This window comes from Phasianus colchicus, chromosome 13 (genome assembly GCF_987193195.1).
Source record: "Phasianus colchicus chromosome 13, bPhaCol1.hap1.1, whole genome shotgun sequence".
Classification (NCBI taxonomy): Eukaryota; Metazoa; Chordata; class Aves; order Galliformes; family Phasianidae; genus Phasianus; species Phasianus colchicus.
In genome coordinates this window covers 11,710,164-11,737,209 of record NC_143448.1, presented here as the reverse complement: position 1 = coordinate 11,737,209, position 27,046 = coordinate 11,710,164, and the positions used below count along the sequence as shown (strand labels likewise).

Sequence of the window (27,046 nt, the reverse complement as noted above, 5' to 3'; positions counted from 1 at the left end):
ATAAAGCTTCACTTCTACACAAAATATGTATTTTAGTAATCAGAAACTCAGTTGCCTTCTGTAACAGAAATGACTCACGAACATTAATGAAGTAGAACTTCAGGCTATGTAGGAGAACAGAAAGGCATCCAGTTCGAGTAACAAGTAAACAGAAAAATTCTGGTTAAATTGGTCTGTTCTTTCCATTTTACTAAGAAAAACTTGTTGTACTTACCAAAGAGAAAAAAACTTAGTTCTGTTATTAGCAGTCCATTATTTACACCATCCAAGTGGCTAGCTTTCCACCCTGTACACAACAGTATGAGCTGACTTAACTCTCCTGTTCACTGAACTCACTGATGTTCTGCTCCCACAGAAACAGCTCTAGAAGGGTGATCTTAAAAGTGAAAATAAAAAAAAAAATAAAAAATCACAGCATAGAGCAGTCTGGATTCGTGTTTATTGAAGCCAGTAATTAAAGATGTCCTTATTTTGCCAGCACTAGAAAGCAAGATCCCACATGACTGCATACTGCACCTGGTTAAAGCCATACAGCTGGTCTAAGGTTTGTCTCATACATTTGCAGTCCTAATTGTAAGTTGGAAAAAAACCAAACAAAATAAACAACCGCCACCCCACCCTGCTCCACCTTCCTTCCCTCCCCCCCAAAAAACAAACAAAAAATACCCTTAGTATACAGGACAGTGAACTTTCATTTACAGCATGTATATTGTTAAGTTCATGATGTACAGAGCAGTCACTTTCAACGCAGTTAAATTAAATAAAATATGAAATTCAGTTTAAACAGTTTTTTTTAAATGCCAATAAAAAAAGTGCAAACTTAAAATCAAGCAGCATAACCACAGCATTTTTATGGAGGGCCAATCTTTAAACTTTTATATTTGCTTCAAGTTGAACAATTTCTTTTTTTGTTTTCTTAAACATGAATAGTAGATGCAGTCACCATAATGCATATAAATACAGTCATATAATAGTTTAAACAGTCTACCATACAAGTGTATCTGCAAATAAAATGAAGTTTCACTTGAAAATGTAAAGGCTGTTTGCAATTGGCCTTTGGTTCCAATGCTTGAAGACACCAGAAGAACAACTGTGCAGCTCACCAAAGCTGGCAGACTTCGGCAGCCACAGGATGCTACATTACTTACAACTCTTTTGATAAACTAGGAGCATTCACTTGCAATTAGAAACTGGAAATCTGTTTCTGTTTTGCCAGAAGCATCTTTCTGCAAAGCTATTAAGTTACAGTTATCAGTTCTGATCAATTTTAGTACATTTAACACTTTTATAAAACTGGGAAGTACTTCAACTGTAAGTTTTAGCTGTATTGCTAGAGAAAGTGCTTATCAGGTTAGATGGCAAAAACACAATTTTGGACTGAGGTTTTCAAACTCTATCCCATTACAATCACACACTTTTCCAATTTTCTTGTCACGCCTTTGATGTTTCAGTCTCCAGTCTCAATTCTCAGTGTCAGAAGGACAGAGTGTAATTACTTCTGGTGTGGCAACTTGCAACTGGCACCCATTACACCAGGAAGTACATCCACATTCCCATCAGCCATCCACAGTCTTAGTCTGTTATCTAGACAATTGTATAACTGTAGATCATACCCTTTATTTAAAAAAGTAAAAAAAAAAAAACCATTTTCAACAAAACTGGCACAAATAACATGCTCACGTTAACGGTTGTCAAAGAGGCAAGTAAATACTCTTAGCTTCCTAGATAATGTTTAGACAGACTTACATGAAGAACAGCCTCTTGATGTTACATAGGATTTGAAGTTAACATCCAGTACTGTGTTAGTGGTCGATCTAATTCTGTATATTTAAGTAACAGTATATATTAGGGAAGTTATATCCAGACATCGGATTTAGTACAACAAGTTTGTATCAACAGAAAGTAAACTCTGCATAATTCAAATTGTGGTTTTTCCCTTCAGCATTAAGAGCACAGAATATGCTTGGCATTTTTTAATTTAGGGTAGTGTGTACATGTAAAACAAGCATACCATATATAAAATCAAAAGTGCCATTTCAGTAACCATAGCAGTTTTTACAGAAGGATGGTTTTCTGTGACCATGGACAGAGCTCCGTCACAGCAACGGGGACAACCACAACCCATCTTTCCAAATGAAATGCTACATTAAAAAAAAAAAATACAAAACAAGTTATTGACTATGTTCATCATGTACACATTCGTACTTTTTAGGTTACCTTCAGAATTGGAGTTGGCTGCACCTGCAGCAGATGTGGTTGGAAAAAGGGCCTTGAAAGTTTTTTAAAAACTTCCACAGGTATAAGGCAGGAAACAGTTGTAGCTTGGTAGCTAATATTTAGTTACAAAAAGTAAGAAAAAAATACTGAGTGTTCTGTAGCACATTTCATTATGGGAAAATGATACGTCACCGACCATTCTTCATAGGCTAGCCTCTTGGCATAAAAAAAGGCAGAAGCTATCAGAAAACAGGACTTAAAATTAAATACAAATTGCCAAACTACGCATTTTAAAATAAAACCAAACAGTGACTGTTTGTACTACAGTGCACAATAAATTCAAGCACCTTCTAAAGACACATCACACGCTGTGCCAGGCACTTGGATCTAAACAAGTTTAAGTTTCTCCCTTTGTCAGCTACACCAGAAAGGGCATCCACACTCTTAGACGTTTTTTTTTCTTCTAAACTAAAACAAGATTTATAACAAGAATAAATTCCCATGATGCTTAGTGTTTGGCCTGGAATTCTCCAATATAAAGTAGTCTTTTTTAAAACAGGGATTATTTACCCTATGCGAAACACAGGATTTAACAACATTGCTCCTCTCCAGTCAATCCAACATTCTTGTTTCTTACTGATTCAAATCTGCTTCCCTTTTTAGGGCTCCATCTCCTACCTAGGCTTCTTTCAACCTAATTAATGTTCTGTTACATCACCACCACCTTTCCAAGTATTTAACTCATTTGTAAACATACGAGTAGCCAATTCCAATAATTCTGGTAGAGGATTCCATTTCTTGCTTGCCTTATGTGCAGTCATAAGTAGTATTTTAGTAATAATTCTGCATCTTGCTTCTCTGTGCTCTTCACAACAGGAAATGCAGCTGCACCTGCTTACCTCGAAAACCAAAAGAATTGCCCTATATAAACTCTAAATGGTTATCTTATACAGAGGGATTTTATATGCAAACTTCCTGAATGTGCACTTTTTACTGGGACAAGGCAATGACGTAGTAAGCTCATTTCCCCTGCCCCAAAAAAACTGATAGCATCTGCCATAGCAGAAAATTCCTGGTCTTATCAGATCAATATACATAGTTATTTGGTCATTTACTTATGCATTTTTAAGCGCTATCAAGCTTCATTCTCTGTCGGAGGAGAGCTTGTTGTTACCATAGAGTCTGGCTTGCGAGTCATCCTATCCAATTCCTCTTGAACATTTGTCAAAACGGTTTTTTGTCCTAAAAAGAAAAAGAACCAAGTTAAAGCAATCTACCTTCCAGAAAATATTTCAACTGATGAGTACATGCATTCATAGGATCATTTTTTAAGTCAATACATTATTTAATTGCTTCTTATTTCACCACCTACCCAAGAACACTGGGCCTGACTAAATACAAGGTAATATCTACATAAAGACTGATATAAGATTTGATTCGACACTAAAAATCAAAATGCTGAGTTATTTTCATGCTTTGTATTTTGTATATCTGCAACATATGCTAAAGCAACCGGTATCTTAAGAACAATCACATTTAGAATTTTCTAGAAAAATTAAGTGTACACAATTCTATTATTAGTACATATAGCAAGGAGTCTTTTCAACAAAGATTTTAATCACAAGCTCTCCCACGTATGTAGGACACCTGCTAGAAAAATCACATTTGTTTGGTCGCAGTTATTCCTGATGCATTTTAATATTAAACAACTAACTCTTTCATGTCTGCAGACAATGCTTCCCTTAAAAAGGGGGACATGAACTGCGTACTCATTTAATATCTCAGAGCCATCATTTCAAAGGACTTCTTCAATTGAAAACAGACACACTGAAGTATTTCATGGAACAGCATATCATACATTTTTATATTAGACTCAAAACTTTTTAACAATTCTCCCACTAAACTACAGTTTAATTCCCTCATTCTGAAAATTATAAACCCACAGATGAATTAACCATTAAAATTGGAACAATATATTCTAAAGCCCACAGCATACAAGCATTTAAGATTAAAAACCTATATTTTTAGACAAAAAAATAGATTATATAACCATGTACAGCTTCCTTACACAGCCAAAGAATTTAACAAGCATCTGTTTTCCAGTTCAAATGTGTGTGAAATATTAGGTGGATTTTTTCCAGGGTACATGCTGAAAACATTAGGAAGGCACGATTTGACTGTTGAAGATTTAAGTGTTTTTTTCCAAAGTACAAAGACTAAGTTAAAAGGCTACTTTTAATCACTGTATAGGTTTTAGATTTAAATGCTGATCATAAGCCACAGTATTCTTAAAAGCATCTATTCAAAGCATCAATATTTAAACAATTTTTTTTAAATTAAAAAATGTAGTAAATTTACAAATTACAATACAAAGAACTTCCCCTGTAGAATAAGGGCACTCTGATTTAAATAAATTCAAACCACTTGAGCAAAAGTAGGTCTAAACAACAACCATGGCTTTTTTTATATGTAACAAATGAACTGTATCATTACAGTTCTCACCTGCAACTACTTCACATCACACATGAAAAACATTGCCAAACTATTGAATGATACGTAGTTTTATACACTCCCCATTACCAATGTCAGAGATGATCACCTTTCAAATGAGAAGAAACAAAAGAGCTCTTATTAAGAAAATTTAAAATTCCCCTCCATTGTAAACTAAATTGATATTTGCTTTCAGTTTCCCTACAAGAATATCATCAAGAATGATAGCAGCCTTAGCCAATTAAGTGTGTGCTATACAATTATAAGCCTTCTTTCCAGATTAATGAGAGATGGTAACTCCAGTTCTTCATCTGGAAGGCTGAAGTCAAACTTTACAAAGTGAAAGTATCTTGTGAACAGAAATGAAATAAATCTTTTGTATCTCTAGATACGTAAGGAAATAAGACATTCATTACAGAATCCATCATTTGAAGCTTTCTGAAGAGTCAAGATCTACAACTGGAAAAAGATAGTCCAGCAACATCAAAGCAAATAGAGTAGGTGAAAAACTGCGTGGCACAGAAACGAATAAGATGGATTTCTACCCAGATTAGAGTATTCTCTCAAATAAGACATGGGACAAACCAATTGATCAGGCTGATCATCAGTTAAAATCCATAACGTCTCTCTCAACCTATAACAGTATCTCAGTTTCAACCACAGGATATTTACAACTGCAGGAGAAACAGGCATCCTCTTAAAAGATAAATATTTTGAGCGGCAACCTTTTGAAAACTTAGGGCTCTTAAAATAGTTTAGATTAGATACTTAAAATCCTTACAAATATTATTTTAGTACACATTCACATGAAAGAGGCTGCCTTAATTCATTTTAAGTCATTTTTAGATACTCTCCTCAACCCTTCCACAAAAGAACAAGTAAACAGCTGCCTTTATAAACTCAACAAGGGCTTTTCAGACATCGGTGTTAAGAGTCCTTCTTACCTTCTCAGGAAAGTTTAATCATATATTGGTTGAGCATAAGATGTGAGAACATCATCTGACAAGGAACAGGCATATTCTGTTGTGACTGAAAGCCGACAGTTCTGTTCCAAAAGTGAGGGGATGAGTGTGAGCTACCAACTTGATACAGCCAAGAAAAGCCAACTGCAATCTTGTGATCACTCAGGAGAAGGACTTCCACCAAAGAAAGACAAATGTTGCAGGCACTACAAGGAGATGTATCTGGAATGCTGCACACAATTCTAATCACTCATGTTCAAGAAAAGATAAGCCAATGATGGCAAGTAATGAAGAAAAACTAGCAGAGAAAATAGAGCTCAGCTTTTACAGAAGGCAAGAAAAGAACTCATCTAATTTAGTCTAATAAAACAAAGAGTTAAGAAAGTATGTGTGACTGCTGTCTCTAGATGTTTCATGAGAGAAATAATCTATTTAAATTAGAAGTTAATGCTGACCAAACAACAACAACAACAAAAAACTAGCTATTAGTCATCTCTGAGAACTCCTGAAGGCACATGATGTTCTAGAAGACTGAAAGAGGAAAGAGTAAAGCTCATTAAAAACTAGTTAGTTTTTACTCTAGTATTTGTCCATAAAATGCAATGATGGTTTAGATGTTTACGAACAGCCTAGCAGTACGATAGCATGGATCTGTTACCAATAAGCTGTGTCAAGCCAACCAAATTTCTTTCTATGATAGGATAACAGGTCCTGTGGAGAAGGGAGAAGCGGTCGATATCACATCTCACATAACCTTCATATAAACTAGAAAAAAGAGTCTCTATTAAAAAAAAAAAAAAAAAGAAGAATAAACTGTAATTCATAGAATTACCCATTAATTATCCATACCACTAGTCAATATTTAAGAACAGCAATCTACACTGTCCAACCGTTACCAGATATGCAGGCTAGCATTCTCAAAGAAACTACAAAGGATTCTGAACAAGAGAATTAGAAGTAAAAAAGTTATTTATATAAATTGTCAAAAAATAGAAAGCAAAAGAAATAAAATACTGCCTTTGTAAATATTTAGGTAATTTAATCAAGACTAGAAAACATCCTATGAGGATGCGGAAATTGTATTAAACTGTGCGTATTGCTCTAACAAAGCTTGACCAATATCATACAGCCAAAAAAATACAACCCTGGCATGAGTCATGCTGTGATGGCTAAACAGGAACACAGGTAACACAGATTAAGTAATTTCTAGTAAAGGCTGACAAACCCTTGTCTGAAGTACTGCACTCACATCTGAGCATCAAAAGAAAAAGGTCATCTGAGCAGACAATCGAAAGTACATAGCATAACAGTCAGAATTATCAGAGCCACTGATACACCCTATGAGAGAGGCTGACAAATGTATTTCTGCAGTTTGGACAAAAATCACAGGAAAATGACCAATAATACAAAGACTGCTCTGAAGAAAAACAGGATATACTCCCATCTCTCCAGAAAAAGATGAATAGTACTGGAATAGTGATGTACTGACTGTATATTAGGAAAAAAAAAAAAAACCTAATAAATTAAGTTCTGGAACAGACTTCCCAGAGAGATGACATTGCATCTATCTCAGAGGTTTTCTGTTCATGATTTTCATTTATTTTTTGTTGTTGTTTTGCTGTTTTCCAAATATCACTCAGCGACTACAAAACTGATTCTACTTTGATAAAGAACAGTGATGAAATAGCCTCTAAAAATTATTTCTAGTCTTATTTCTGTAAAAACAGATAAGCTGACATTGCAGCAAGTAATCACACAAACGCTGAACTGGATGAAGCAGTGTTTAATGGGAGAGAGCACTCTATTTTTGGGCAGAATTTACTATTTTGTAATGTAGATAAAATTCTATAATGTAAATGAAATGGGGATATATAATACAAAAACCCTTTTATTTTTACTTAAATAATAAATTCAGTAAGGAGATCTAATTAGGAGATTTGCAGAATTCATAGCAAATGTTGGAGAAAAAAACATAAATAATCGGACCCACAAAATACTGACTTCCCAGAAGTCAAATTCTAGCCATTTTGGAGATTAGTTTATGAAGTCATGTAAAACGCTTTCCAATAAGAAAATAAATAACTAAACATACACACTTTATTTTAATTCTCTAGAAATAGTTTCAGTTCAAATACACATGCTCCAACTATTCCTCTTGTTCAATTGCTATATCATCACTGTCTGGCATCAAACCTCTTTTTTAACTCCAGTTCAGAACGTTTGGGTCTTATACTCTCCTCTAACCATTATCAGAAACTGTGGGTTTGATCATTAAATTACACATGAATTCACATATCTAGGATTAAAAGTAGAGTATCTAGCAATAATTCAGTAGTGCAATAATTCTGGAGGTAAGGAAGGCTCTTAAGAGTACAGCATGATGGGAATGCCAATATTGAAAATGAACTGTAAAGCAATCAGCAAAGAAGTGAATTTCTCAGATTGGCTAGAACAACCATACACTTGACAATGCTTAATTTTGTATACATACTATTCTACTTGTTTATTTTCATCTAAAATACTGTAATTGCTTACTAGTAAATATCGCATACAATGCAGTCACAGGCATATACACAGAATAAATCCACTTGATGTGTTGAATCATAATAAAATAATAAAATAATTATAACTTCAAGCTGTGGTAATATATAATTCATTTAAATTTGAATGATTTCAGTAGTTCAACTGGAAACTACATTCCAAACCCAGTGAAATGCTCTTCTGTTAAGTAGTAGTTAAGCGTCAAGAAGACAAGGAACTCTAATATAAAAGATTAGCACCTTCTGAATACAGTCAAGAATCAAATGTTATTTACATTTCACTCAGAGAACTGAGTTATAACAAGTTTAATAGAAGCCCTGAGTCACAAAGTTGCAGTAGTCGCTAAGAGAACTTTATGTGCACATCTTGGCACTGCGTTATCTGTCAAGATCTGCCACTTCACCCATCAGCTTAAAAGATACAAACATTTAGGCCAACGCAGGTCAAATAAAATATTTCAAATACGCAGTAACAACTCCATACCTGATTTCTTGGCTGTACTTTGCACTCCTCCAGCACCAGGACTCCCAGGAGAGCCAGTCTTTTTGCTCAAGAGACTGTTAAAGAAACTAGCCAAGACACCTTCACTTGCAGCATTATCTGAACAAAACACACAAACAAAAAAGACAAAGAATATTTGTATATATATATACAATAGTTACTACCAGTGAATTTATTTTTTCCCATACAGAGATAACATTTACAAACCAAGGAAATAAACCTCAAACATAGAATACAATCATAGAATAGAATCATGGAGTCCTTAGAGTTGGAAGGGACCTCTGAAGGCCATCTAGTCCAACTCCCCTGCAATGTACACCACAGCTCAATCAGGTTGCCCAGGGCCTTATGCAGCCCTACCCTGAAAGTCTCCTGGGACAGGTTATCAATCACATCACTAGGTAACCTGTTCCACTGCCTCACCAACCTCACTGTAAAATATTTTTTCCTTATATCTAACCTAAACCTACCTACCTTCCCTCAGCTCGAAACCATTTCCCCTTGTTCTATCACCACAGATCCTGCTAAAGAGTCTTTCCCCTTCTTTCCTGTAGCTCCCCTTTAGGTACTGAAAGGCCGCTATCAGGTCACCTCACTGCCTTCTCTTCTCCAGGCTGAAAAGTATAAAAATGTGGACTTTAAACCAGTCTCCACTCTAATAATCCAACGAATGCATAAAAAATGAACTTAAGCAATGTAAAGAATTGATGTATTTCAACTCTGCATAACTGCTTGGCAGTAACAGAATTCCAAGTCACACATGACAAAATCAAACCAAAAAAACTGGCTTGATGCCATAAATTGATTCATATTATTAAACTAACACTATACTGCTAGTGAATAAATTCCAAGATCTTTTTTAGGAATGCTTTCTTCTAAGGAAACAACACGTAAAAAAATAGTAAGATGCTAATTCATACTTTTGATATTTGGATCTGGTTTCTTAACTGATGTTATTGGTGAGGCACTAGGTACATTGGCGGGACCGGCTCTGCCTTGAGTTCTTGGGGATCCTGCAGGTCCTCTTGCAGGAGATTCCTTAAAAAAAGAAAAAAGAAAAAAAAAAAGCTGTATCACACAGATCAGAGAACAAATTGAATGAATTGATTACATAAACTAAACGCAACATTAAAAAAATAAACTTTCATATTCATACTCTGTACACCAGAGGGAATAAATAAACAAAATCAACACAGGTTATTTTGGGTCTGTGCCTCCACTAAGAGAAAGAATGAATCAGTGTATGAAATTTTCAGTTCAATAATCATCAGATATTTCTGATTTCCACAGCTAGTTAGAATGAATTCATTTTTTAGTAATGTTAAAATATTTGATAATATTTTGTAATTTTCTGAAGTTTGAAAAGATTATCTATTTCATGTTTATAACATGAACCTCTACAGTTTAGAATCTCTCGCTCTTTTCCCTAGAAAGAAACAAAACACCTCCTACTCTTCCCTTGGATCTACTTACTGATGCTCTTGTAGGCGTTGCTGGCTGTTTGGCAAGGAATGACTGCAAAAACAGAATATTAAGAATGTTAAATATATTCCAGGAACTACAAAGGAATAAAATACAGTGAAGCTCACTAACTATTAGTTCATTTAATCATTCACTTTTCTGCTATTTATAGACTTCCTCTTCAATATTTATATACTTCCAGACTTTACCACTAGGAGACAGCTAAAACAAATACATTTCCTTCAGTCCTTTGTCTTACACAAACATTTCAGAACCACAAATCAGAACCACAAACGCTCAAGTCTCTATAACCTTTATGATACTTACAATCAACTACACAGAAAACTATTATTAGTTTTCTTTTAACAGAGCAGTTCTTATAAACAAAGGAGAATAAGACACAGCATGGCTAAATTTGACAGCTTGAAGTCTTTCAACCCTCTAGCTGTAATGATCTTATTCTTCTCCCTTAGAATGGTTTTTTTGTTTTGTTTTCAGTATATTTTCCTTTCAATTTACCAAGACAAGTGGCCATATTCTCTACTCGTATGCATAAAAATACATGTAAGTCTTAGCTCACAATTACATTTGAAGTTGCAAAGCTGAGAAGTCAGTATCTCATAAAGCGAATGAGGAATGGAAAACTGGAGGCAAATAATAATGGAGAGCTTAAAGTGAAGTCTTCTATAGTAAGGCTTTGGTTTTTTTACCTGCTGTTTCATAAGAAATACTTGCTCATCTTCTGCTGCCAGCTCTTTATCATGGACTAACTGTTGAAAAAAAATACTTAATTAAAAACAGAAATTGACTTCAACTTTTTTTTGGCTTGGTGGTCAATAGCAAAGAAAAGGAGACAAAAGTTTAGCACTGTTACTTAGAATAATTTAACTTCTTTCACACATTAAGAGAAGAAATACGGAAGAAGCTGTGATTAAAAAATATTTTATGTGAATGAAGTAGCCTGGCAAGGAAGCAAGCCTGTGGAAATTCCCCTCAGAAGAAGAGTACCTGATAAGTAGTCATATTTGTCTTTTTAAGTTTAGTTTTCAATCTCATCAGCATCTTTCAAATACCTGTTTTATTACCTTACTCTGCAAAACCTCAGATTCAATCCCACGGCTCCCAAAACCATTACACTGATCCTTAATCAATTTTAACAGCTGATGCAATCACAAGAAGGGTTAGCACTAATGTCAGTGATACAGTAATATACTTTCTTCCTTACCAAGGTCTCTTTTTTATAATAGTCTCAAAAGCACTTGTGAAACTGTTGAACACTTAGAATAGCACACTCAGTTTACAAAAGGCATTTTTGCACTACACTTCCCAAAAGGTTCACATGAAATGGATGACTTTGGACTGCCTCTGATTCACTAGGGTGAATGATTTCTTTGTTTTAGTATTTTAAATTAGTGGAAAATAAATGCCTGATAGTTTATGCATTTGGATACAGAAAAAAGTACTTAGACTTGAAGACTTTCAACATTGCTGTTAGCAACCATTCAAGCAAACTGTACTTATTTATCAGACGGAAAAAGTTTACCTCTTCTTACCTTTCGTACAGGAGGTTTTGCAATGAAGTCCTCATATGTATCATCTGGTTTCACTGTTGTGAAGTTTTCGTGTAAAATGGCGATTTTCTTTTCATTGTCCCAACCAGCAGGTCTATGAAAAGAATTGAAGGAAAGCTTTGTCTTTTGAGCCACAGAAATTACAGATACACAAACCACTTGTTCTGAAAAAATGACACAAACCATTCAAGTTTACATACTGCTCTTTTCAGAACCAGCCAGTATGCTCCAGTATCTTTTATCTAAAGTAACAAAAATCAAAACTTCAAAAGTAGCACTTTTAAAAGATGTTTCCAATTTGCTGGAAGCACAACAGATATGTGCTGAAGTTCCTCAAAAGATTTAATCACAGTCATTTTTGTTTAAAAACAAGACTGAGGACATATAATTAGAAGAGATGTCTAAAAGTATTTCATAGATATGAAAAATGATGAAAGAAAGCAACTCCTCGAGTCTCACTTATTTCTTTAAATACTATTTTCAAAGACTAGTTTTGCAATGACATCTTTTTCATTAGAAGAAAAACATACTTGCTTAAACTATTTATTTAAAGATAGCGTCATTTCCTTTTTTTCTCAGTTAAATTTATTATAGTATTTTACATTCCATTTCCAACTTAAGAATATAATACAATAAAATAATTGATGTAGGTCCTTCATCTATGTCTGTATAATGTGTCACATTCAATAGAAGCAATATGCTTCCAGATTGCTTTGTACAATTGACTTACATAAAAACTGCATCCTTTTCTACCACTAAGGCAGGAGTGGTAAACTGAAAACCGTACGTTTTATGTACAATGTACTTATACAACAGATCAAGGTTCTTTTCCTCCTTAACTGATGTATAAATCAAGGCAGCTCCATCTGATTACTTATTTAAGGAAAAATACGTAGGATATAGTTTTAAAATTATATTAGTAATGTCAAAACAGGAGTGTAAAGGTCACGTATCTATTAGGTCCATGTTTGAAAAAGTAATTGAAGACAAAAACTGTCACCACTCAGCGTTTAGGGAAAGAAAGGAAGCACAACAAGAGAAGACTCATGATATTTTTACTGACTACAAAAGTTAGGTGCCTCCTAGTCACTTACCTTTGAAAAACTGCACATTGTATGCATTTTTAAACAACTTCACAACAAGAAATGCTACATAATAAATAGCTAAATACAACTCTCAAGTGCAATTCCTCAGATTAACTTTATGTGTAATTCAAAATTAAAACATTGTTTTCTTCCAGATTTCAGAAAATCTCTCCAGAGCAGGAAAGGATACACTGTAAGCAGAATCTACGAATGTGTGACTGAATGAAGTCAAAGTGCTCCTCTCTGTAATCATGCTCCTTCTCTAGTACGCTCACTGCATCACACTGGAAGAATAGGAGAAAAACAATATCAGAAAAAAATCAGTCATTTAATCCCAGCACATCTCTACCTTTTCTTCAGTATTACAAACAGCACATTTACTCTAAGACTCTGGTTTTGAAATACCACCACTATGTCAAAAGATCAAGTGATTAGTATGTTACTGCCCTTCTGCAAAATTAAAAATTGACACTGATAAGGAAGCTTACTTTTAAAATAAATCTCTTTATTATTAATCCAAAATAAATTGTGCATGGCTGTATAATGCAACATTCTAACACTAAAGTAATTAGGTCCTTCCACAGTAGCAAACAGAACTAGAAACTCACTTTTGTACAAACTACCAGCACAGGAATACCAAGGTTGTGTGTCAGCACATTTTCTCCAAGTGGCAAAGAAACACTTTCATCCTCTTGGCCCGAAGAAGGGCCCCTTCTCTGAGGAGATCCTTGGTAGCCTTCTTCAGGTTCTACATACTCTTGAAACTCCTTTATAACTACGAAGAGAGAGATATTTGTGACACAAAACAAAGGAATTAGCTGTTGTTTTTAGACCAGAAGTAATGTGAGCTAAAACATTTTTATCAAGTGCTAACTTGAAATCTCCTTTTTTTCTTCTTTTTCTTTAAAATGAGCATTCCACAAGAACACAATGCAACTTTAAGCCTTGTTGCCTCTTCCAACACAACTCTCCCAAAAGTTACAGCAAGCTAAATCAAGTACAATTTGCAGTTATTACAAACCAGTAACACTGGTTACACAAATGTACGTTTCTCAGTTCAACTCATTTCATTACAATGGAGCTGCCAAAAGAAAACGTAAATTAGTTTCACAGCCTAGTCTACACACAGTGCAATTTCTATCTGGTCTCGCAACAAAAACATGGTAAGAATGTAAACAGACACCAAAAATACTATTTTGAAACAGCCACTCTTACAATACTAACCCTATAGACCATAATTTAAGTTTCTGTTACTCTAAATTTCTCTTACAGAGGCAAACGCCAGAAACATAAAACATACACTACATAAATACAAACTCAAGGACATCTAAATGTTAGCAAAAGAGACTCAACTACATTCTGCAAAATTACAGCACAGCCTGGAGAAAGTGAGATGTGTTCTGTCTTTCCATTTTATGGCAGTGCTGAGTGTTCCACTGATACTGAACACTATCAAACACTGAAGCACCTAAAAATAGTATTAGCACCATTTGGGAAGCAACGTGGGACCCACATATTCCTTCACCAAGCTGGGGGACAACTCCTTGTGTGCCACAGCCCACTGTCCACCCCAGGCCAACCACCCCACAGCTCCACCACCTGCCCCCATGAAGGCATCCTTATTGCACACAAAGTCCTCAGATCCATGGTGAGAGCAGACCATACATACATACAGTAAGGAAAGCTCTTCCACAAGGCTGAGCCGCCAGCACGCTCACAAAGAGCCTGTTGTTCAGTACATGCAGCCACGTGACAGGGCCATCTGATACTTCTGAGGTTTAGGAAATGGTAAAAACTCTACAAAGTCTGTAATACAAAGCCTGCAAAACGAAGTCACTGTACCTTTTCTAAATAGGAAATACTTCTGTGGCAGAATGAGATGCGGAAGAAAGAACAAATAAGAAAAACAATTCTGCCCAAAGCTGCACAAATGGCAGTATTCATTGGAAACAAACAAACGTGTGTCATTCTCATGAAAAAGCTCTAGGTTCTTGTTATAAAATATAAAGTTATAAAAATAAATACATAAACATGGATTACTACAGAGTTTCAGTCATCAATTCAGAATCTCACAAGAACCACGGAATTTCTTTTTTTTATTAATAAAAAAGAATCCAGTGACTTCTAAACCTGGGGAGGCAGTGCCTTCTGGTGGAGAAGAAACCCAAATGTTTTCAGGGAGATGCCCTCAGCCAGTACTGCCTCACATTCAGCAGCTGGAGACGGAAATTCTACTGTACCCTGCACACAGAGAGCTGCATCTCACTCTGGCTGATCTGTGTGCCACAGAGCTAACTGCACAGCACACTGCTGCTGTCCATTGCCAGTCCTGCACACAGCCTGCTATTAACCCAGGGCTAGCACTGAGAATTGCTACAGAACACACAGTTTCAGTTAGCAAAGGTATTGCTGAATTGGTAATTAGGGATAAAAGCAGCTGAAAGCTGTACTGAGAAACTCCAGCAATTGGATCTTGAGCACAGAAGCGCCTGCTTCAAGCCACTTAAACACCAGGGAGTGGTGGGTGCTGGAGGAGTTTTGTCAAGACTCCCCTTCAGCCCCAAGTTCCATGCAGAATTTCAGTCAGAGTAAACCTGCATCACAGGTGCAACCACCAACCTCTTGTCTACAAACAACTGCTAGGAGAACTGTACGCTCATTTCCCTTCAGGTGTTTCTTTGTCATACAGCAACTTCACACTTATCCATTGCTTTCCCACTTGATCTCCGCTCTCAGATTTCTACTGGACCTGCAGTTCATCATGCACCCAAACAGTTCACAGGAACCTGCATTTCCTCTCCTCCTTAAAGCAAGCTATTAGTATGTTCTCTGCCATACAATCCACATTAAGGAATGACATGTAAGGTACAGCCATTAATTCACCATTTTTTGTTTTAATGATCCGTGAAAAAAACATTTTTGCTTCAATTTATTTCTATAAGAAAGTGCATATATTCAACAGAAGGCAGAAGAATGAGTGCTGCTACGCACCAGTAAGGATGTGAGTACACTGAGTTGCCTAGCAGACTTGAAAACTATCACCAGACGATAATATGCAATTAAAAAATAAGAACACAAAAATAAAGCATCCACTACAGTGTGCTCATTTGTCTATCAAACCTGCGGCTTATCCAGTTAAGATCTTTATTTATATTTAATGGATGATATGAATATTTTTGCATTTGACACAGTCAGCGAATTCAAGCTTCCAATTAATTGAACAATTCTGTTCTTACACTGCTGATTATTTACAAAGAATCACTGGAAGTTACCTGTAAGGGCAGGCACTGCTCCTGACACAGGAGCAACTGATGGGAAGCAGCACCTAGAAAGCAACTAGCAGATTTTACAGACAAAATACACCAGCTTCAGTAAGTGGACAGAACACAGAAGCACTGAGTAGAAGAACAAGAAAAATACTAAACAGCATTCAGAACCCATCACTCCCTGCTACCATTCCAGTCCACTTCACCAACAACTCAGACAGGCTTTTTTTGTGCACTGTGGTCATAAATGTTGGTCTGCGTGAGAGACTGCTGAAGAGATGTCCAGGAAAAGTATGTTTCTTTTACTTTAAAAATTCTTACAGCTGTATGTTTGATGCAGAATAGGCAGAGAACCTAAAACCACTTCAGCTTCAACAGGGGACACGACTTAATTTTCTGGTATGTTACTGTCTTTCATGCATTCAGTTCTAAATGCTCCATAACATACCAGCCACTTTACAAGCATACTGCACTTCTGCACTTACTGATTTCTGTTTGTTGGTTTCTTTTTTCTTTTGCGTTAAGTACAGAGGCATAATTCAGACTTTCTCTGAACTGATTTCATGTATTACTGCACTAATTCTGATAAATCACTGTTTAAACATGAAGTTAAAACACAAGAACAGAAGGTTTATTTGAATCCAGAGCGAGCAAGAGCAGCTCAGTAAGAGGAGTGAGCACAGACAAAATTAAGTTCTTGGTATATTCTGAGTATTTCAGTTTTTTTCAAGACAGCCTGTTGCTTCCTTACGTGCATCCTGCCTCCCATCATGGAAGCTCTTGAACACAAAGGGAAGGCCTCCTATGTGCCAGATGGAGTCTGGCATTATCCACCCAGCAGAGCCTGGAGTCAGTATTTCAAACAGCAAACACCAAAGGCGGGGTGGAGAAAGGCCACAAAAACCTTGAAAGCAAAGGCAAGCAGTCCAACATTCAATTCCATTCAAAAATGGTGAGCTAACAGCATTTTTTTTCTGGAAACTGACAGTAAGATCTGAGTAATAGAGAAATAACAACCTAGCAACAGTTAAATTAGAAAACATTTCCCCAGAACCAACAAGAACCAGAACTGCCAAACTGACAGCTACTGAAAGCTTTATCCACGTGCCCCACCTTAAGTCTAGAAGCAAGCAGAAGAGCACATGGTTACATAAGCTGAAATCAGGAAACACGTATCTCCATGAGGCAGAATGCTGCAGTGGGGCTTTACTAGCATGAATTTAACAGCTCTGCACCTATTCTATGTTCTGATTGCCTGCTTTACATACGTGCTTTATCATCCCAGTTTTTTTTCATAATTGCTATTGTGCATGGAGTTCTCCACTTTCTGAGCAGCAGCTTATCTCAGGAGGCACATACAGAACTTCAGCAGGGAAAACTCTGCAGGCCTTTTAGGGGACCACAGTCACAAAGCATGCTTCAGGCACACAAGCTTTTTATTTTCAAAGAAGTTACGCTGCAAAATATGGCCAGAACTATAGCATCCATTTCTTGGGCATACTTGGCTGTTATGGCAGCCAACGTTTTAAGCAGTAATTTGGCCATAGGCACAGCCTACAGAAACTCAAAAGTCACGTATGAGAGCAGACAACTATCCTACACAGTGACTGAGAGAAGCAGCAGGAGGGATGCTCTGCAGCGAAGTCGAAGGCCCAGTTTTACGTGCATGTCCGTAACAGACTGAAGTTCAGCGCTCACCCACACGATGGCAGCAGAGCCCTACAAGTGTGTCAAACAGGCAGCTTGCACATTTTCCTTTCCCTCGCCTCTATCAAAAATCAAGATATGCCAGGAATTTCGAAGGTACTTCCTCTATAACTGTCCATGGCAGTACTCCTGGAACATCTTCTCAACGCCCGACATGCAATGCTAAAGCTGTGACTGTAACTGCCTCCTCCACGCAGTGCATTCATAGTGAAGGCTGAACACACTTTTCTGTTCAAAAGTCAGCTTTAGAAGCACAAAGAATTTCATCTTTATTTTAATTGCCATAAAATTCGGTGCACTTCCAAAAATGCAAGTCAGGTTAGCGGCAGTATTTTGAAATCAAACTGCTTTTCCATCTACTACTCCTCAAAAATAATGCTTTTTCCCTTATTATTTTTTATTTAATATAATCTGATGATCAAACCACAGATGGCTTCAATCAGCAAGCATATACTTGAACCAGTACGGTGTAGGCACATGCCTTTTGGGAAAGCAGTATTTAACATTCAGAAAGGAGATCAGCTATAGAAATATATCTGAATGCCCACATGCCAAACAGATTACACTGCTCCCTAAAGTGAACTTAAGGAAGCTACGAGACAGAATTTGCCAAGGTGTAAACACAGCAACCAGTCCTGCAAAAAACAAACCACCACCAACAGAAAGCAGCGCCCACCCAGATCAGTATCCATCTGTACTTGAGCTGCAAAGGAGCACGTTGCTAAGATCTTTTCCACTGGAGGAATTTATTTTTGGAGTAATTCAATTTGAATACAGAAAAGAAGTCTGTAAGAACTCTTCAAATTATTTCAGAAGAAAAGAAGCTGCAGGAAGCAGTACTGCAGCAGTGACTGCTTGCCTGTGCCAGATTCCTTCCTGCCACAGTTATGCCAGGGAAGAAACTAAATTTATACAACATTCCTATAGTCACAGGGTAAGAACAGCCACAGTGAGACGTACCAGGACCGTGGTCTGAGGCTCATGAAAAGCAAGGGCAAACAAATATATTGGGAACATACATAGTAGGGAATGGAACCTGCTTTGGATACCACAGGAAACCAAACAGCTCACTTTGCTACTGAATTTTGACATTGTTTTTAAAAACATGATTCTGAATAGTCAACTTCTTAAGAAACGGTTTAAAAAAAAAAATTATCAAAATCTCATGACTGCAAGGAATTTAGACAATTCACCTGAAATTTTGCTAGCACAACAAAACTGCAAGAATTCTTTTAAAGCCTAACAATCTACTTGAATCAGTGTTATGTTCATAATTTCAAAGCAATTGTTATTCAATGCATTCTGAAAACACTAACCAGACAATATTAATGGTTACCAAAGAAAGTGGCAAGAAACAGGTTAAAAAAAAAAAAAAAAAAAAAGCAATTATGTAGGGATGCACAAAGACTTACACTTCTGTTCCATGTCTCTCATTTCTTCCGGAGGAATTTTCAGCTTATCAATATGTTCTTGCAAGACACTGGCCCATTTCTGTAAAGACTCCATAACAGTCCAAGGTCTAGACATATCCGCAACAAAGACCACAATGGTGTCTTGCAGGGATTCTGCAGAAACAGCAAACTTCAGCAGCCCTTTATTGTATAAGTCTCCATCCAGAATCCAAACATTACAGCGAGTATGATCTGAAAAGAAAAAGCACAGTTGTAGCTCAAAGGATGTCAGCCTGCTGCTTTGCTAGCATAGGAGTAAACAGAGGACTTCTTCAGTGTCAAAGGAAAGAGCAGAGCCTAGCTACCAGCAGATCTTGTCGGTTTCACACAGGTGCACATACAAATGCCTACATTCATTGGTAGGTGCCTCCATTTAAACAGGAATGTTCTTGATTCAGAATCTTCTTGTTTAACATGTAATTTCAGTTCCTTGGCTTTTATTATTGACAGATGACACAACAGCTTTTAGTCATCAGATGGCCTTTCTCAATTTGAGATAAGTATATGGGGAGTAAATCGAGCACCCATCTAACACATGTGTAATGCCAAGTTCCAAAGAGGGCATGCACAGCTGCATTCAGTCAGAAACCTTAAGTGTTCCTCAGACACTGCTTTAATAAACCCAAGACATCTCACAACAGAACTAAGCTGCAAACAAGATACAAGCAGTAAGCAGCTTAGGTCTCTAGCACAGGAGTAGGAGGAGCCAAACACAGGATAAACGTAAAACCTACCAAACTTTAAAGCTATCTGCTCCTAATTCACAGTGACTTAACACTGGCTTCTACTTACAGTCTCTTCATAGAATTAGTACAGGACAAAAGACTTGGTATTTTAGTTTTTGTGTTTCTCCCCATAGCACCTGGATAGCGATCAAACAATTTTTGTTGAAATGCAAGGGGAAATAATCCCCTGGGACAGGCAGCAAGCATGAACTTTGCCAAGAGCAGAAGAAACTGAAAATGCAGCATCATCCAGGAGTGATGCATCAGGCACTCTGGACAACCAAGTCTAACCAAATTCCATTACCCTCAGAAATTTCCACTGGAAAAGACGCAAGTCCCTTTGTTGTATCTAGGAGACTCTTTGTAGTATCTCTTTCAAAGTGTTCTCCATTCTATTCCAGATGTCCAGAGGGACAGTGGGTCTCCACAAGCATTACAGACGAGAGGTGAATTATGAAATACATGCACTCAGTCTGCAAGCCAATCCCTGCAGAGCACAGATTTTCAAAACTGCTACTGAGTTTTATGATCAGTTGTCCCTGCATTTCCTTGACGTGTTCCAAATCTTTCAGCTGCACAAAATAAATCCAGTCTTTGTGGCTGTCAGAACTTCAAGAAAAAAAATCCATCAGGATCAAAAAACATTGGCTCCAGAAAAAGGCAAAAATTTGACTGAAGAAATTGGAAGGAGAAAAGAGCGCAGAGATATACTTATATCTCTTGCTAATTAGGTCTCGAATAACATTACAGAACAGTCCATATTACAGACAGACTACATCAAGATGCTGTACACAGGCAGTCAATCTTTCACATCTCTGTTATCCTCCTACTTAGGTACTGCTAGGGTATCACAGGGCATTCAATCATCAGTCATCACAAAGGCCAACAGTTATGCTTCCCAATTAATTAAAGATCTTACTGCCAGTTGGGCACTTCAGAACCATCTTTTGCAGTGAGCAGTTAAAATAATTATTGCATATTTAAGAAATACACCATTCATCAATTGTTTGTCCCTTCCCCCCTCCCCATACTCACAAAGGACTGTCACAGTATTGGACAATGAATCAAAAGCTATTGGAAGGACTCTAAGGACTGAGGGAAAGTCTGGTAGAAGTTTGGCAAATAATGTGATAACAAATACAACAGTACACAAATCCTCTACACAGGATTCTCTCATCCCATGCATCCCTTCGCACATTCCCAGAGGTAGAAATACACCAGCAGATAACAAACCCAGGTGGTTTCTATATTTCAGAGGTTCTTAAGAGACAGTTAATAGCACAGTGCCTTATCCAAGTGACCATGAAACTTTTAGAAAACTAACTGAAGTCTGCCTATAAGCTATAAGAAGTTAAACTCTCATTTGCACTTGGACAGTTTCTCTTGTGGTGACTGTCTCAATCACAAAAAGGACTTCCACATCCTAGAAGGTAACAAAATTCAATGAACTACTTAATACACTGATTTGCAGCCTCTTTTTTAAGCCAATAACTAAATGTTGGAAAGATTTTGTTTACTAAACACCTTTGTCTTACTTAAGGGTTCAGTTTGTACTTAACATCTAGAATGCACAGTGGAACTGTCACTCAGACGATATCAACCTGCCAAGAAGGCTGGAAGCCCAACTCTCACATTAATGTAACGTAATTGTGCCTCTTGCCTTTTTTTTTTTTTTTTTTTTTTTTTAAGATAGCACCATATGAAAATAAAAAGTGAAAGGTTTTCTTCCCTTCTTACAGTAAAAAGACAACCATCAGGTATAGTTTGGGATTTTGAGTTGCTACGAATATAAAACACACCGAAAGCTACAGCACTGCTTGTTTACAGTTTGGCAAGGACTAGAAGGCAAATTCAACTTTGTCAGCACCACGTCAAGCTCCCTGTTAGTCATACGATGTGAATGTTAACTGGACCTTTCATCATGGCTACAACACAAGATGCCAACACAGAGCAAATAATTACTAGATCCTGCTGGAGTAACAGGTGTTGCTAACTAAAGACTATTACAATCACTGCTAAGACTACATCTCCAAATCCTGTCAGTACTTTATCCTTAAGCTCCGAAAAGGGTTTTCCATCTTTGATGAATTTTACTTTAGAAGTTTGATTCTGTGAAGTGCAATGACATTTCCTTTATTCAAAATGTATCAGTGGTAATTAGACATATCTTATTCAAGCCATACGTGGAAGAAAAGAGGAGAAAATCACTTTCAGTAGAACTAGTTTAAAGATGTTGACAAAAAAATTTCCCATTAGAAACCAGTAGCCCTTGGCTCACGCTGGAATAACCAGTTCAACTGGAATATGTACATGATATGACTGAGGCCAGTCCAAACCTGAGGCAAAAAAAAGACTACTTGATTTTCTTACAAGTATGAATGACTGTATCTCACCTGCACGTTTGGCACAGCCAAAGCCAACTGTACTGCAGAGGTAATCTGAAGACCAACTGAAAGATCTCTATGGTATTTATAATTGCCTGCTAACCCATACAGGCATTGCTACAAAGCCAGCCACTTGAACAGCTGATGTAGTTTATTTCACTTACCTGCTGCACACCGTCTCTTTAACTGTGACCTATGATCCTATGAGAGTCCGAACGCTACTCCATAAATAAACACTGTAAGAAAATTACGCAGATCTCCCCCATCTACACCTACCAATTAACACAGCTCTCAAAAGCAAACAGACTAGCACAGACACAAAGACACCTGCTCAACACAAAGGCAACAAATTCTAACTTACATCCCTGGGAAATGCCACTAACAGAGGATTCTAGGGCCTGAGCTCCAAGGCTATTAAATATTCTGAGATAACTCTACAGCTAGTGCTGTAAGTACTTTCATCCTGATGAACTGAGGTGCCATATACATAGAAGCCATATGCTCAAAGGATACTGTATCTTAGGAGAATCCTCTCTCTTAGTACTGCTGGTTAGGTGTCCCTGAGTCTCTGCATAAACAAATGCCTTGGCCTAGGCATAATTTGGGATAGTACTCTAAGGAGGAGATTTTTCAGGTAGAAGAGGTCCAGTACTGAAACTCTAAGTTATCCTGAGGCCTAAAGATCAAAGCAGCATGTGTTACAGCAACCATCTAATGCCTGACAGAAACAGAACCGAACCAAATATGCATTTTGACACCCAAGCAAGGTATCCACCACTGCCAATGAAAACAAACAAGTCAGTGGGCACCTATATTAAGCACCGAGGTGCTAAAAAAATTTATATGCATCTGTGTAACTTTTCTTAGGTGAACAGACAACAGTAAACTAAATCATACACCCAGGGTCACCCAGCATGAAGCAAAGTGACTCTCCGTCAAACATAAGAGGAGTCAGATACAAACATCCTTTAAGAAGTAAGACAGGAAAGGGAGCAGGAGGTGGAAATAAGAAGCAACACAGAAGACTTCCTTAAGATTTGCAAAGCGAGGTAGGAAGTAGATAATGACTCGGCACTATAATGAAAATATTTTTCATGGAAATAATAAACTCTTCCAAAAAGAAAAAAAGGGCTTACAGAAAAGTCATCTTCCAGCATTTGGAAAAGAAGCTGACAAGACCTTCTTCACCCTGACGCAGAGGCTCAGTTATCAGTGTTGACTTGACACCTCTGGAAATAAATCCATGTGGTTTGTTGGTCTCAAGTAGACTAAGTAAAAAGCAGACACCCTCAAAAATGAATATATGGCAGTGAGCTTCTGACCACCTATCTCGTTTCTTCATGGCTTCCAAGAACTGTGGGACAGTTATAAAGGTTTTGTTCCCAAAACTGTATCCAAATACGAGCACCTAAAGCATATGAAGAGTTAAAAAAACAAAACAGAGCATGTACTGGAGAAATCAGAGTGTTAACTTCATCTGTTAGGAGGTCCTGACCCACTTTGCTATTTATTTAGCTTGCTGATGACGCTAACAAGACAAAAAGGAAAGATGCAGATATTATTAGATCCTAACACATCTACTAAAGGGATGCATGAAAACCTGAATTATCCAGCTGAGTCAGCTAGTCAAAAAGGTCTGATTTTTTCCCGCTACACACTCCCAGAGTTCTTACAACAAGCCTCTCCTAACCACCACAAATACTTACTGCTTTCAGGAATAGCCCCAAATATTTCCAGAGTAGGGACATACTTGAGGCTTAATAGCACCATTAAGAACATCACACCTAACTTACGTTATGTTACATCTGCTTGTAATACCATCCCCTTTGTAGCTGCCCTAAGCTCAGTATCACACAGCATCTTCACAGCCCTAGGGTTTCTTCACTCTGATCTATTTACGCAGTACTGAAGAAGATGATATACAGTGAGGAAGCATAAACGTGAAGAATCTCAAGCAGTAAGGAATGGCCTCAATGCTGAAACTTACACCACAGAACATTTTTAGGAACTGTAACATCAGGCACCCACTGATGACACAGGCAATGAGCTCATACATGAACTGTGCCGAATCTAGTATCTAACGACAGTTTATTACCATATGAGCACAAGACCAATCTCCATAACAACCAGACGCATACAGTACTTAATAACTCATGCAAACCTTCAGTACATTTCCATTCCCAAAATGTCACAATAGGATCTTCCCAGTTCATCTTTTTTTCAGGAACATAGTTAAACCACCATCATTGCTTCCTTCTACCATCATTGCTTCCTTTTTCCCAACTGTAAACTCAGAAGGTCGTGAACAGAAAGACCACCATTCTCAGTTTTGGGAGAGGAAAACTAGCACAAAGAAGTTCAGTGACACAGGCAGATTTAGGAGCAAGGATAACAAGCTCACTCTTCATTTCTTCCCTGTCTCTAACCTTCAGCAGAATAGATGAAATGAGATTAGTGGTATTCTCACTGTTAGACCAGCCTCTTGCTTTCCAAACCCTAAAAAGAAGAGCTATCATCATCATCACCAACAGCAACAAAAAGGGACAGTGAGAAAAGCCGCAATTTGAGAAATACTTTCTGACTTCATGTCAACTCCAACAAAATGGCTCAGCTACAGCTCACCAAAATTCCACACACTGCTCAAGAAACCAAGAAAACCTTAAACCCCAAAATTCATATTAAATTTTGATCTGATATCCATATTACCATTTTGATGATGTATCACCACCTTTCTGTAATTGTAAGGCAGTTCTACCAAATGAAAATAATCTCCTTGTAACTCAACACCAACAAACTTACCTACCTTGAAATTAATTGAATCCTGAGCTACATCAATAGGTCAAGTGCACTTCTACCTCATTCACAGGTGAAGCTATAAAACAGGCAAGAAATAGACCAAATCTGAACATAAAATGCCCTTCACTTAAGAAATCAAAATACCTTACAGAACATACACAGCAACACTGGAACCAGCTACTTGGGTGTGACCCAAAGTTGAAGCCAGAGTTACATAAAAACATGTCAGCTACTTAATTACATAAACAGATTACATATAAGATGACCTTACCATCTCTGTCTTCATCGTGAATATTTAGATATAAGTATTCCAGTCCTCTTCCTTTTTTGCCATATTCCGCTCCCTGTATTTTAGCCATAAGCGTGGTTTTACCTGAGCCATCATCACCTGCCAGTAAGTTTTTACAGGAAAGAAAAAGACAGTTTCAGAATTAACTTCAACAGAATTTCAAAACACACCTGGAAACAAAAAGTCCTCTTGTGTATTTTTGGCCTATGCCTGCTGGGTTTTTTTCCAAGTATGCCAGCTGAATCCAATAGTTGATACCACAACAATAAGAAAGAAGCACTCCGCTGTCTATCGCTACCTCCCATTTATCTAATTATACATTACAAGTTAACAAGTTAACAGCATAAACCAAAAAGAAAGTAAAACTGCCAGCCTGGAGAAAAGAATACCACAGATCACGTTACAGGACCTAATTTTATCCAACTGATGCGTCAGTGTGTTCACACCATTGTTCTCAACATGCTTTGCCTCTACAGAAAGCAGACGGACCGCGTTCCTGCATCTGCTACTTACCAAAAACAAGGATATTTTTGCCAGAGGGCAGTTTAGATCTTGACCGGGTGGAAACCTCACTCAGTATCGATGACCTGGAAAGGCAGAAGGCGCGGTCAGGCTGACAGCAGGGACACACAGCTCGGACACACAGCTCACACACACAGCGCTCCCTGACAGCGCCCTGAGCTCCACACCCCACACGGGCTGGGGTACACTCACCCTGTTCACAAACCAGGTAAGAATTTCAGTTCATTTCTCTTTATAACGTCTCCAGAAAGAAGCCACCTTTGCAGGGAGAGATTTACAATCCCTAGAGCACACGCGGTGAAGTTTTTCTCCCTCAGCAGCAGTCACGTCACTGCAATGCATTACTTTCCAATTGATGACTAACTCTTCCCACAATCCATTACCGTATTTCGCTCACACATTTTTCCTCCGTTACCGCTGTTTTCAAGAGATAAGCGCCTAAGAAGGAGCGCCGCGGCCCCCCAGACCCCATCCCTCGGTCCCCGCGCGGTAAGAGCCCTCCGGCCCCGCACGCCGCCGTCCCGGCGACGCGGCCTCAGCCCTGCGGCGGGGCTCCCCGCTGCACTCCGTGCCGCACCGCCCGCGCCCCGCCCGCCGCCCGCTCCCGCCAGCGGGGCCCGAGCGCGGCCGCCTCGGGGCTCTGCCCGTCGGAGCGGGGTGCTCGCTCGAGCCGGGCCCGGCGAGGCCCGCGGCTGCCCCCGGCCGCAGGTGAGCGGAGGCGGCCCCACAAGGCAGGCTGCTCCGCCGTGACAGACACGGGACGCCCGGCAGCGCGGCCCGGCCCGGCCCGCCGTCCCGGCGCGGAAGGCGCGTCCCCCCGGCCCGGCGGCTCACCACAGGTTCTGCCCTTCCTCCTCCTCGCTGGGGAGATCGGCGCCGCCGGGCCCGTCCGGCCCCAGCAGCTTCTTCTCCACCAGCACCGGCGCCATCTTGCCAACCGCCGCCACAAAGAGTGACCTCACCCGGGCCCGCCGAGGACCCCGCTCCTCCCTCGCCCCGGCCCGCCCGCACGGCCGGCCCGCCGCTCTCCCGGCCCCGCCGCCGTTCGCCGCCGCCCCGCCGCGCCCCGCCCCTGGCG

The 27,046-nt window shown here is 38.5% G+C and overlaps 1 protein-coding gene across 2 annotated transcripts; it reads right to left on the bottom strand.

Moving 5' to 3' along the window:
• Positions 1-417: 417 nt before the first annotated feature.
• Positions 418-26,995, bottom strand: DYNC1LI2 (dynein cytoplasmic 1 light intermediate chain 2). 2 transcript variants are annotated; one of them, XM_031615575.2, is made up of 13 exons: positions 26,803-26,993; positions 25,960-26,033; positions 25,429-25,545; positions 19,214-19,444; positions 13,437-13,603; positions 13,019-13,112; positions 12,474-12,609; positions 11,726-11,837; positions 10,883-10,942; positions 10,185-10,226; positions 9,632-9,749; positions 8,694-8,810; positions 418-3,459 (listed from the first exon to the last, which is right to left on the bottom strand). In XM_031615575.2, the coding sequence occupies exons 1-13, from the start codon at positions 26,895-26,897 to the stop codon at positions 3,353-3,355; spliced, it is 1,470 nt and encodes a 489-aa protein (XP_031471435.1). In that variant the 5' UTR covers positions 26,898-26,993; the 3' UTR covers positions 418-3,352. The 2 variants fall into 2 exon arrangements, with proteins under 2 accessions (XP_031471435.1, XP_031471436.1); XM_031615576.2 differs by lacking the exons at positions 418-3,459; positions 8,694-8,810 and adding an exon at positions 8,941-9,325 and having other exon boundaries at positions 26,803-26,995.
• Positions 26,996-27,046: the final 51 nt, after the last annotated feature.